At 60.9% G+C, this 12368-nt stretch overlaps 2 protein-coding genes across 3 annotated transcripts; one reads left to right on the forward strand and one right to left on the reverse strand.

The window, feature by feature from the left end:
- Window positions 1–2935: 2935 nt before the first annotated feature.
- NDUFA11 (NADH:ubiquinone oxidoreductase subunit A11) lies at window positions 2936–8586 on the reverse strand. Its single transcript, XM_060629967.3, has 4 exons — window positions 8404–8586; window positions 4685–4777; window positions 4469–4591; window positions 2936–3117 (listed from the first exon to the last, which is right to left on the reverse strand). The coding sequence occupies exons 1-4, from the start codon at window positions 8498–8500 to the stop codon at window positions 3005–3007; spliced, it is 426 nt and encodes a 141-aa protein (XP_060485950.1). The 5' UTR covers window positions 8501–8586; the 3' UTR covers window positions 2936–3004.
- Window positions 8587–8885: 299 nt separating this feature from the next.
- On the forward strand, window positions 8886–12089 carry VMAC (vimentin type intermediate filament associated coiled-coil protein). Of its 2 annotated transcripts, none has more exons than XM_078443522.2 (2): window positions 8886–9141; window positions 11067–12089. In XM_078443522.2, the coding sequence occupies exons 1-2, from the start codon at window positions 8912–8914 to the stop codon at window positions 11383–11385; spliced, it is 549 nt and encodes a 182-aa protein (XP_078299648.1). In that variant the 5' UTR covers window positions 8886–8911; the 3' UTR covers window positions 11386–12089. The 2 variants fall into 2 exon arrangements, with proteins under 2 accessions (XP_078299648.1, XP_060485949.2); XM_060629966.3 differs by lacking the exon at window positions 8886–9141 and adding an exon at window positions 9584–9838.
- The last annotated feature ends 279 nt before the right edge of the window (window positions 12090–12368 follow it).

Consider the following 12368-nt stretch of genomic DNA (forward strand, 5'->3'; position numbering starts at 1 on the left):
GTGGATCTCGAGACTCCAGACTCTGGCACCTGGGGGGCTCAGTCGGTTGAGCGTCAGACTTCAGCCCGGGTCATGATCTCTCAGTTCGTGAGTTCAAGCCCTGCATCAGGCTCACTGCTGTTGGCCTGCCTGCGCTCTCCCCGCTGATAAATTATTAAAAACAAACAAACAAAAAAGACGGTGGGCTCACAAAGGGGTGAGAGGGAGAAAGAATTAGCCCCTCAGGCCCTATGGGCCCCTCTCAAAAGATAGACTGGTATGTCCCACCCTGGACCAAAAGGCACCCCCAGCCCACATCCAACATAGCTTTTTAAATTATCATTTTTTTTGTTTTATTTTTCACAGACAGAGCATAAGCAGGGGAGGGGCAGAGAGAGAAGGAGACACAGAATCCGAAGCCGGGTCCAGGCTCCGAGCTGTCAGCACAGAGCCTGACGCGGGGCTCGAACCCACAGACTGCGAGAGCATGACCTGAGCCCAAGTCGGACGCTCAACCGACTGAGCCACCCAGGCGCCCCACCAACATAGCTTTTTAAAGGAATCGGTGGGGAGTGTTGCTTTTGAGATCACTTGGCCTTGTCCCACTGGATTGCTTGTACCCCAATCACGACCGCTTGGGAAGTGTTTCAGAGACATGTTGCCCAACAACGGCTAGTAATAACCACAGAACTAACGCCACGTGCCTGCCGTGAGCTGGGCCTGCTCTCTGGGCCTCGGTTTCCTCATCTGTAAAACAGGACCAGTGAGAGCTCCCTCTGAGGGCTGCTGCAAGGATTAGATGGGCTAAGAGTACCAACTGGAGCCTGGGAGAGGCTCTTGCAGGCTCCTTTGTCTCATTTAAGCCACTCCCGGTTTCTTGGCCGAGACCCCCGGCTGAGACTGCAGGGCTGAGGCAGCCCTTGCAGACTTGCTCCCACTGGGCGGTGTGCCTCCAGGGAGGGGGTCTTTGGGGAGAGTGTGTCCCACTGCCCCAGAGGTCTCCCCTGGTGGGAACACGACCCCCTCCTCGATCATGCACTGGCCGTGCCGCCTGCGGATCAGGCTGCCATCTGCGCAGAACGCCTGTCCCTCTCGCGCACATCTCACAGGACCTCTGCAGCCTTGGATCTTCAGACTCTCCCTCCACCCCCCTCGTCCCCAGGCCCTTTCTGAGTTCTTCTCGGTTCCAGACCAGACTTCTTGGGGCTGGAAATGGCTTCATCAAGCTCGGGATGGGGGCAGGGGACCGCTCTTCTCTGGAAAGGTCCTTCACTGCCCCGAGCAGGGGCTGCTGGGGCTGGAGGTGGTGTCCCAGGCAAAGGTGTGTGTTGGGGAGGGGGCGGGGGGCTGGATGCTATAAACAAGGGCCATCCCCATGGGGTCTGTGTGGGGGGCAGGATGATGTCAGTCCCTCACAGCCTCATAAATGTTTATGGGCAAGGGGGTCTGGGTTTGGGGGCTCCCTGGAGCCCCGCAGGCAGCTGCTCTCTCCTGCTCCATTCTGGGGGCCCTGGCAGAGGCCCCCTCCAACACTGGCAGCCAGCCAGCCAGCCCAGAGAGGGCTGAGTAGGTGCCGAGCACAGCCCTGGTCTGAGCTGACTAAAGGGGAAACCGAGGCTGGGAGGTAGGAAGGGACTGGCTGGCCAGGAGTCTTCCCTTTCCCTCTGGGGCTTGGGCTTCGCAAAGAGCCAGGGGACTGAGGAAGGATGTACAGGGAGGGGAGGCCTGGGCGGCTGAGACGTCACCAAAGGCACGGCCCTGACCAGGTCCCCCTGGTCCAGCCCTCAGTGACCACAGGCCCCACCAGCAGCACCAGGTCCTTGGAAACTAAGTTACTCCGTTGTCCCTGAACACTGCTGAGGGAGGGACCCTGTCGTCCCCGCTTGCCACGGAGGACAGACCCAGTAAAGAACTGCGAACTGGGACTCTGACACGGGTCTGGGACCCCAGAGTGCTCTCGGGGCTCGGCAGGCCCCCCTTCTCCCGGCCCACGGGTGGGGGGAGCCAGCCTTTCTCAGGCCCGGACGCACCCCTGGGCTGGTGCCTGTGCCCACTCTGGCAGGAGACCCAGGGTGGCTGCGGGGTAATGACAGAACAGCGGTGGCAATGCCAGCAGGGCCTGGGCTCTGCACACGAATTTTAGCTGCCCGACACCTGGCTGAGTGACTACCCCGGGGGCGGACAGAGGAAAGCAAGGGTCCAAGTCTGGCTTCCAACCATGTTGGCACCAGGGTGGGCTGGAAAGAAAGCGGGAGGGATGGGGCCAGATATGGGCGAGGAGGGGGACTCAGGGCCCAGACCCCGCCAGGACCCAATCGCTGCCCGTGCATACCCCTGCTCCCCGGGGTAGGGCCCCGAGAGCCCTAATTTATGGTCCACCTTGACATGTTGGAGCAAGCCTCCCTTTCCGGCTGCCAGGAAGCAGAGCCAGACCCAGGCCTGCGGAGAGCGGGGGGCCAGGGCCGTGCCAGCATTCTGCAGCTGCCTACATCACTGGGCCTGACAGGCGGCGGCGGGCGAGGATCAGGATTCTTTTCTCTCGTTCCTGCCATGCGTCCCTGCTTTGCAGGCTCCTGGTGGCCTGTCACCCACCTGTCACATGGAGACAAAGCTCTTGGGTCAGCCCGTCTGGGGTGCTCCGCTCCAATGCCAAGGAATTTGGAGTCAGGCTGTGCGTGGGCCCTGGGTGTGTCCCCCCCACGGTGCCCAGAGAGCAGATGGCCCGTGACCTGTGTGGGGGGACACAGGGGGGCCGTGGGGGGTGGTGCCCAGCTCCCACCCCCAGATGCCCTGTGTTTAGGGCCCAGCTGGCGCCGTGGGCCCTGTCAGAACAAACCCAGATGCCGTGTCTCCTGCTCCCTTGCTGGGCTGCTGCTGGGGTGTCACTGCCGCCCTGCCCTCCCGAGACGGGGCTACATCGCAGACGCCAGGGGAGGGGGGGCGGGAGACTCACACACACAAGGATGCACAGAATTTATTTCTCGTCGCATTTCAACCTGGCCGGGGACCCGGGAGGCGGTGGGGCTCACACCTTGGGTGCTGCAAACACCTTCCAGCCCTCCAGCTGGCCCATCTTGACCAGCGCGGCGATCGTGCCCATGTACGCGCACGCGGCGGCTCCGATCCCATAGCTGTGAGCTGCCAGAGTTGGGAGGGTGGTGTCAGTCGCGCGTGGGGCTCACCTGCAGCCACCCAGGGGGCCCAAGAGCATGTCCTTCCCTTGAGGCTGAGGGCTCCTTGAGGATTAAGTCGCGTGACCCCTTGACTTTGAAGACGTGCGCGGAAACCCGGAAACGGAGGCAAGAAGGGATCTAGGCTGTCGGGTCCGGGGGTGGGGCACCCGACTGTGGAGGGGACGGCGCTTTGTCGAGTCTCAGCCTGTGCCCAGCCACAGGGCCCGGGCCCTGTACCTGCTCTGCGGACTGGGAACGGAAGGGGACAGAATGCCCCTGCTTGCCCGAGAGCCGTCGCTGGGGAGGGAGGTCTGCTTGCTGTATGCAGGGGTCACCCCTACGGCAGGCTGGGGGTGCACGTCAAACCCGACCTTACCCAAGGTCTTAAAGCAAAGGCTAGGATGCATGGGACTTCCTCCACCGTGCCTGCCCTCTGCCTGGCTGGAACGTTCCACCAAGCAGTGGCAGGCTGGTGGGCCAGGGCTACGGGAGGTGGAGAGAGCACTGTCTGCTTCCCGGCCTGGGCAGCTCCACTGTGCCAGGCTGGCGTGGGGCCCCGGCCTGCCTTCCCACTAGGGAGGCACCTCTGCTGGTTCCCAGGTGACCTCGGGCCACCCAAGCCCCCTCTCTGAGCCTCCCTTCCTGCATCTCTAGAAGGGATGGTGAATGGAAGTCCCCTGGAGGGCTGGGTGTCTGGTCAGTCAGGGCTCTGGGTGCTGGGAGAGGGACAGCAACACAAGGACCATGCACCCCCTCTATGCTTGTGGGGTGGTGGCAGAGACAGGCAGTGACCTCGTGTTCTCTGACAAGCTGCAGCAGAGGAAGGGGATATGGAAATGAGGGCAGTGGGGATTCCAGATCATACACAGAGGGGGCTGTGCTGACACCTGGGCGAACAGCACTCCAGGAAGGGGGCAGAGCACATGCAAAGGCCCTGGGGCAGGACCCGGCCTGGCTTGGTGGACCAGCAAGGAGGCTCACGTGGCTCGTAGAGAGCGAGCAAAGGGGAAAGAGGGAGGAGGCGGGGGCAGGGAGGGGACGGGGCGGATTGTGCAGGGCTTTATGGGCCACGCTGAATGTCGCAGCGAGCCACAGGAGGGTGTAAGGGCTCGGTCAGGTACACATGCGGTAGGTGCTGAAGCAGCTGCCCTTACTATTGCTGAACTGGCCGGTGGCGGAGGGTCAAAAGCCCTGGAAGGTTTCCTGGGGCAGCCCCTCTCCTCTGCTGGGGCGAGCACTCCACACAGCTGGCCCCTGGTCCAGGACAGAACGGGGGGTGGTGGTCAGCGGAGGTCAGGGGCGGGGGGCTCACTCACTGCGCGCTCCCAGGGTCAGGCCTCCGGCACAGCCTCCGATGAAGTAGTTGAGGGGGTCGTCGGGCTTCTCTCGGACCTGGGCACTGATGCAGGAGGTGAGGCCAAATATGGCTCCGATGGCGGCTGTCGGGGTGGCAGCGGGGGGGGCGGGCGCCGAGTCAGGGCCCAGGGGCCAGTGCCAGGAGGGCCCCCAAGGAGAAGCCAAGGCTCGCTTACCTGCAGTAAATGTGTATCGCCCTGTCCTCGCCACTCCCTCCAGGAAGGAATCTGGCGGCTGTAGCGTGACACTGTAGGCGGAGAAGATCAGGCCTGCGGGACCAGAGCGGGTGAGGTGTGTGGCACCGGGGCCTGGGCACCGAGGCGAGGCGAGGCACGGCCCTGGCTGGGGCAGTCCCCCCTGCTATCAGAGAAACCCTCTGTCCCCACAGCACCCTCAAGGAGGCTCCTAGCAACCCCCAAACCAACCCCCCTGCCCAGGAAGGGACTGTTCTGGGGCTCACCCGGGGCCCCACAGCTGCTGAGCAGCCAAGGTGGGATTCCAGCCCTGTCTGCTGTTCCAGAACCTGGGCTCTCAGCCCCACCTCTGCACCCCAGGCCCCCCTCCGCAAGGCCTGACCCCTCACCCTCCATGGCGCACCGGCCCAGCGTGCAATGGACAGGAGCACAGGCCTGGGGCCTAAGTGGGCTGGGCCGCTCCCTGGCCTCCCGGGTCAGCACAGACACCACAGCTGCACCCCACAGGCCCTGCTCCCCACTCCCGTCCAAGGCTGCACTCTCCCGTGGGGCCCTGGGCTCCTCAGCCTAATCCTCCTTGGCAGAGACCTGGCTCCTGGGCCTGTCCCTCATCACCCTGGGGCCCCCTCCCTGCTAGCGGCTTGGGCTTAGGGCCATCCCTCACACCTGGCTGGCTCGGCAGCCGCTCACGCCCACCCGGCCTCACCACCCGGTCAGCTTTTCCATCTCTGCTGTCGCCCCGGCCTCCCTGCCCGACACTGGCTTTTACGCATGAGGGGCCCGCCGGGGGCCGGGCCTGGAGCTGAGCGGTGGGTGGGTGGTGAGGACAGAGGCCCCGTCCGTGGGCATCCTGAGCAAACACTGGCCTGGGCTGGTGTGCGGGTCTGGGGCGAGGCCAAGGCAAGCCCTTGGGCAGCTGCCCTCACCAGATCCTCCTCGGTGGGAGGCAGACCAAGCCCACCTGGCTGGCTCTGAGTCACCAGAAACAGCCCAACGCGGGGCTCCCCGACTTCCAGCTGACCCTGCTCAGGGCAGACAACACACCCCTCCTCTCCCTATAGACCCCCAGCCTGGCCTAGTTGCCATAGGGACCTCCAGGGCCAGCCCAGCCTATCCCATCCCAGCAAAACTGAACTGTTGTTTGCCAGCTCACGTTCCAGGCCGCACACAGACAGTGCCCCCGTCACCCCGGAGCCCTCAGAAGTCCTAGAACTGGGAGTGCGTGACCCAGTTGTCCCCGATTATCCCAGGGTCAAAGACTGCCCCGCCCCAACTCTCTGCTAGCAACCATCCAACATGGCGGGTGACCTGCCACAGCCCCCCCTCCCCAGGTCCTGTGATCCCCAGCACATGAGGGTCTGTAATGACTCAGACCTTTCCACGGCCCCCCATCACCCCATTGAAGGCCCCCTTCCTGACCCAGCAGTGACCTCCAGACACAATGCACACACTCATTCATTCACTGTGCACCCACATTCATTCATTCATTCGTTCACTCATTCATTCATTTGGTTCCTCTGTACCTTCATTCACTCATACATTCATTCACTGTTACTGTGAACCCTAATCCATCCATCCCCCATCCCAAAGAGTTACTGAGCGCCTAGGGGCGTCTGGGTGGCTCAGTGGGTTAAGCATCTGACTTTGGCTCAGGTCATGATCTCAGGGTTCGTGCGTTCGAGTCCCGCGTCAGGCTCTGTGCTGACAGCTCAGGGCCTGGAGCCTGTTTCGGATTCTGTGTCTTCCTCTCTCTCTGCCCCTCGCCCGCTCATGTTGTGTTGCTCTCTCAAAAAAAAAAAATATAAACATTAAAAAAAAAGAAGAGTTACTGGGTGCCTTCATTTATTCATTCACTCCCCAGGGGCTCACCATCTCAGGAAAGCCAGATGGGACACAAGAGTGTTCTCTCAGTGAGGGCTGAGGGGAGGCAGGGAATGAGGGAGGGTGAGGTGAGGAAGGATCCAGAAGCCAAGTCCCGTATGTTGCATGCAGTTGGCCAGTGCGAACACGCGGGCGGGCATAGTGAGCAACACACACACACACACACACACACACACACACACACACACACTGCCTGATCTGGCGCCCCTGTCAAAGGTTTCCACCCACCCTCCCTAAAAGACCCTCCAGCACCCCCCCTCCCCCAGAGGCTCCTGGCTCACTCAGCACCCCACTCCTGGAAAGTGCTCAGTCTCCCCCAAAAGCCTCCTGAGACTCCAGTCCACCCCCAAGGACCGCACATTTGTGATCAAACACATGCACTCCCATTCACAAACACCAACGTTGGTATCTTTCTCAGGTTCGAAATCCCCCAAATCTTCGCCCTGAAGGCCCCACATGCCCCTCAGGCGACCCCTCCTGCTTTAACTTTCCTTTAGACACAACCATGAGCCTCCAGCAAGTTCGGCCAGGCCTCCCACAATGTCAGCATCGCCCCTTAAGAATGTGCCCAAATAAAAAAAAAAAAAAGAATGTGCCCCAACAACTTCCCCCTACAGTGATCCAACCCCACACTGCCCACCCCTCTCTCAAGGCCCCCCAGAGATCCCGCCATGCACCTCCACCGTCCCAACGACTCACCACTCGAACAGACTCCACATAACCCATCCGCAGGGACTCCCCCTCGACCCTCTCTCTTCAGACCCCTCCACAAGCACCCTGCATGCACAGTCCTTGCCTCAGCCACCCTCAGGACCAGATCAGCAGACCTGGATTTGCACACCGGCTCCAAAAGACCAAAGGGAAGCTAATACACCTCTCCGACCTTCAGTGTCCATCTCTGAGAAATGGGCACGATAACCGCTGATCTCACTAAACACGCAGAAAATCGTAGCTTGGGGGAGACTCAACTTCTGCCAGGCCTCGTTTCAGGAGCTGGAGACATGGAGGTGGCCCAAACCTCCTATCTACTACTTCTCAGAGAGACTGAGCATCAAAAGGGACACTGGAAGGGGCGAGTCGCTGGGGTCTCCCCTGCAAGGGAGTGCTAGGGCTGTGAATCCCCTTATGCCCTCCCAAGGCTACCCTTATAGTACCCCTGACCCGGCGCATCTATGATCTCGGCACCCCTACGACCCCTCTGGTGGTCCCAATTAAAGCTTCAGATATCCCTAAACATCCCACTCTCCTGGACCCTAAGAAAACCTCATCCCCCTCCAGGATAATGACCCACGATCCCCCCCCCCCCGCCCCCAAATAACCTCAACTTAACCCTGTTAAGTCTCATGAATCCCCAGCTCCTTTGATCCCGATAACGGCCCTCTCCCACTCAACGACTTCCCCGGAGCCTGGTGACAGCTTCAACAATAACCCCTAAATCCGAGCACCCGGGAACAGCTTCTGACGACCCCAGAGCCTGTCACAGGTACCACTTCCCAGTGCCCTCCAACCCTGCAGGACCCCCTTCACACAAGAGTCCCTCATGGCCTCCCCAGACATTCCCACGACCCCCACGTGTCACCCCGTGAGATACCCAGCTCCAGACCCCCTAGGACTTCCTGCGCCCTCTGAATTAGTCTGACACGCCTACAAAATCTATCTCATACAAGAGCTCCCCAGCGTCCCAGGGCCACCGCAGGCACCCCGGTGACAACCATGCGCCACCTGCGAGATCCCCAGTCCCCCAAGACGCCCTCGGACAGCCGCCAGCGACTCCATGACCTCCTTGCACCCTCTGCCTTCGGGGCCCGGGCGGCGCTCACCAGCGGCACCACTCAGTGTGGTACTGGCGTAGGTCTTGCGGTGGCACTCGGTGCCATCGGGAATGTCCCGGTATTGCTGAAGAAGCGTCTGCACCATGACCGCGCACCCCTAGCCCCACACCGCACACCCGACCGCCTCCCCGCACCCAAGGGCAGCCGCCGCCGTTCGTTCTCGCGAGACTTCCTGGGCGGCGCGCGCAACCCCTCGGGCGCAGGGGCCGACAACAAGCGTGCAACTTTATTGAGCACCGAGAACACAGACACGGGTGGCGCTCAAGCGCCGAGTCGAGACTGGCGTAAAGGAGGCGCGCGTGCACCCCCAGCCGATTTCTGGAGGGAGAAACTGAAGTCAGCCAGAATCAGTGAAGGCAGATCTCGCTAGCCCCAACTCAGAAGGGCCTAGGTTAGGAAGGGTTTGACCCGGAGTTGGGGCCTAATCTGGGGGTGGGACTGTGACGGGTATTTGGGCGCGGGGCGGAACTCCATTTGATAGGAGCAAGATGTAACTATGGGGCGGGGCACAGCGGAAATGCGGCCACTCCCAGCGCCAGAATCCGCAAGGGGGCGTGATCACGCCCTGGGCCGGTCTCCAAGCAGAGTCCGAACCGCGTGCGACTGTTTGGGGGCGTGGCCAGACTCGCGGGCGGCGGAAGATGCCGATCCCGGGGCTAGGATTTTAGCGGGACAGCACCTGTGCCCTGCCTGCGGCTGCCTCGTCCAAGCCCCGGGCCGGAGGAGGTAAGCGCTAGACTTGGGGGGCGTGGCCGGGGGGGAAAACACTGCCTGAAGGGCACTTGGCCAATCCGGAGCTGTACGATTGCCTAAGGGGCGTGGCCGTGGCCCTTTGGGTAGCTCCCAGAGACTCGCAGCCCGGGGCGTGGTCAGGCTTTCTGGACCGCAGGACCCGGACCAATCGTAGTGTTGGCTTCTCAGTGGGGCGGGGCCTGTCTCGAAGGAGTGGCCAATCCCGTTGCGGAAGCCTGAACTGGGCGGGCCGCAGGAGAACCAGGCCCGCCTGGGGGCGTGGTTTGTCAGGACGTTGGCCAATCTTAGAGTCAGGCCGGGCTCAGGGGCGGAGTTTCGAGGTGCCCAAACCATTGAGGGCGTTTGGGTTTGAGGAGGGCGCGACCCATCGGGCCGAGGCCAATCGCTCGGTCCGGAGAGAGCCTCTGGGGGCGTGGCCCACTGGGGCTGGGGGCGGGGCCTGGGCCCGGTTCCGGGCCGTCCCGGACGGCGCCGGGGCCATGTCGGCGCCGCAGCCGCTGCAGATCCGCGAGGCGAACGCACACCTGGCGGCTGTGCACCGGCGCGCGGCGGAGCTGGAGGCGCGGCTGGACGCGGCGGAGCGCACAGTGAGCGCCCAGGCCGAGCGCCTGGCCCGCCACGACCAGCAGCTGCGCGCTGCGCTGGAGGAGCTGGGCCGCGCCAAGGACTGGTGAGGCCCGGGGCCGGCCAGGTGGACTTCTTGAAGGACGTGGGCGGAGGCAGAGCCGAGGCTGGAAAGGGAGGAGAGGCGCGGGAACCGTGTACATTCACGTGTAGGCTGGACTTCCGGTGCAATTGAAAAAACAAACACCAAAAACCTCGAACTAGTCACCGGCATGCAAAGTTGAGGGGTGTCACACAAGTGTGGATTTCTAACTTAAAACAGAGCCCGTTTTTCCACAAGGCAAAATCGGCTCTTTTCCAGGGGTCCGGGGATCACCGACCTCCCCTTAGGTATTGGGAGCCATGACAGGTTTTGGAGCAGAGGAGGATGGGAGCACACCAGCAGTTCTGAAGAGCCCCCCTCTAGTTTTGAAGAGGCACTGAGGATGGAAAGGGATGAGACAAGCGCCCAGCGGGGGAGGGAGGTCTGGAGCCCAAGTGGGAAAGGGTTCGGACCTGGTTGGATCCATTCATTCATCTTTACCGAGCACCTATGTGCCAGGTAGGTTCGGCGCACCAGAGCCCCTAAGTGAGACCTACATAGCATAGCCCTCAAGCATACTAAGCAGTTACAAAATGGGGTGGTTGGGGTTGTGATGGAAGGGCACATAGGGTTCTGAGAGGGCCCAGATGGAAGGCTTCCTGGAGGAGGGGCCATCTAAGCTAAACAAATAGGAAAAGATGTAGGGGAAAAGGGACCTGCAGGGGAGCAACGAGGGTAGTGTTAGTCTGCTCTGGTTGCCATTACAGAACAGCAGAGACTGGGGGGCTTTAAACAACTGATTCCTTCCCCCCCCCCCCCCCCTCAGTTCTGGGGGCTGGAAAGTCCAACTGATAGGTTCAGTTCCTGGTGACAGATTGTCTTGCTGGCTTGCAGATTGCTGTCTTCGCTCTGTGCTCACACGGCAGAGAGCAAGCAAGCTCTCTGGTGTCTCTTCTTACAAGGGCACTAATTCTACGAGGGCCCCACCCTCACAATCTCATCTTATTTTACTTACGTCCCAAAGGCTCCATCTCCAAATACATCACATTGGGGATGGGTGGGTAGGGATTCAGCCCAAGAGTTTTGAGGGGACGCAAACATCCAGTCCATGCCAAGGGGGGCCTTGAAGCAGTGGCGAGGAGCAGGGCCTTTATCCTGATGGTGATGGGGAGCCCCCCCCAAGGTCGGGAGCAGGGAGAAGAATCTCTGGTCTCCTTGGTACCACAACTGCCCTGTCTTGCCTTCCTGCCAGTGAGATTGCCGCTCTCCAGGAGCAGCTGCTGACCTCCGAGGCCACGGTCCACAGCCTGCAGGCCGCCCTGCGCCAGAGGAATGAGCTCATCGGGCAGCTGCAGCCCCGGGCTGAGCTGCTGCAGGACATCTGCCGTTGGCGGCCACCCGTGGCCGGGCTGCTGGCCGCCCTGGCCGAAGCCGAGCGCCTAGGGCCCTTGCCAACTGGAGACCCCAGCCACCCACCCCCCAGTGGGCCCGGTCCAGGCCTTGCCAACAGCACTGGGGACGAGGAAGACAGGAACCACCTGCAGCCTGCGGTGTTTGGGACCACCGTGTGAGCCCTAGAGCACAGATCCCACAACGGAGACAGACTTCCACTGCTGTGGGTGTCCTCAGGGGTCACCTGTGTCCGAGAGGGGGCCCCGTGGCACAGCCATAATCCTTTCCAAGCACCAAAACCTGCTAAAAAGTCGTAGGTTTCAAGCAGGCAGCCCGTGGGCCAAAGGCAGATGTGTAGCCCAGAGAGTTTTTTGGTTTTGTTCTGCTCTTGTCATTTCTTAAAGATTTTAAATAATCTCTTTGTGGGGCTTGAACTTCCAACTCCGAGATCAAGAGGCCCATGCTCTACCCACTGAGCCAGTCAAGTGTCCCTTGTTTTTGTTTTTAAACAAAACTTTAAGTCAGTCAATTTACTGAAAATTTGGCAATGTTTACACAAAAATCTGGATTTCTGGCTTCAGTCTTGGTCACGCCTGCTTGGATCTGAGCCCGGGATACCCTCTTCAGCCAAAGTGTGAGGTCCAATTGGCTCTCTTGCCTCTCCTAGGGCCAGATGTGTGGCCCCTGAAGCATCTGACATCTCTGTCGCTTGTGGCGGCAGATGATCGAGTTTTGCTCCACCTTTTCCCCCTGCCCTGATTCCCGTTCCTTCCGAAGCACCTCTCGTCCCAGGCTAAAGCTTTTTCTTTCTTATCCTTCGTCCCACTCCAGAATTGGGAACCTCAAGACTTGTTCCGTTTTGCCCTGGTTGTAGGAAGACAAATTTTTTTTTTTTTTTTAATTTTTTTTTTTCAACGTTTTTTATTTATTTTTGGGACAGAGAGAGACAGAGCATGAACGGGGGAGGGGCAGAGAGAGAGGGAGACACAGAATCGGAAACAGGCTCCAGGCTCCGAGCCATCAGCCCAGAGCCTGACGCGGGGCTCGAACTCACGGACCGCGAGATCGTGACCTGGCTGAAGTCGGACGCTTAACCGACTGCGCCACCCAGGCGCCCCGGAAGACAAATTTTTAATGCTAGATTTTTCTCTCCCCCTAACTC

The sequence above is a fragment of the Panthera onca genome, chromosome A2 (assembly GCF_046562875.1).
Source record: "Panthera onca isolate mPanOnc1 chromosome A2, mPanOnc1 haplotype 2, whole genome shotgun sequence".
Taxonomy (NCBI): domain Eukaryota; kingdom Metazoa; phylum Chordata; class Mammalia; order Carnivora; family Felidae; genus Panthera; species Panthera onca.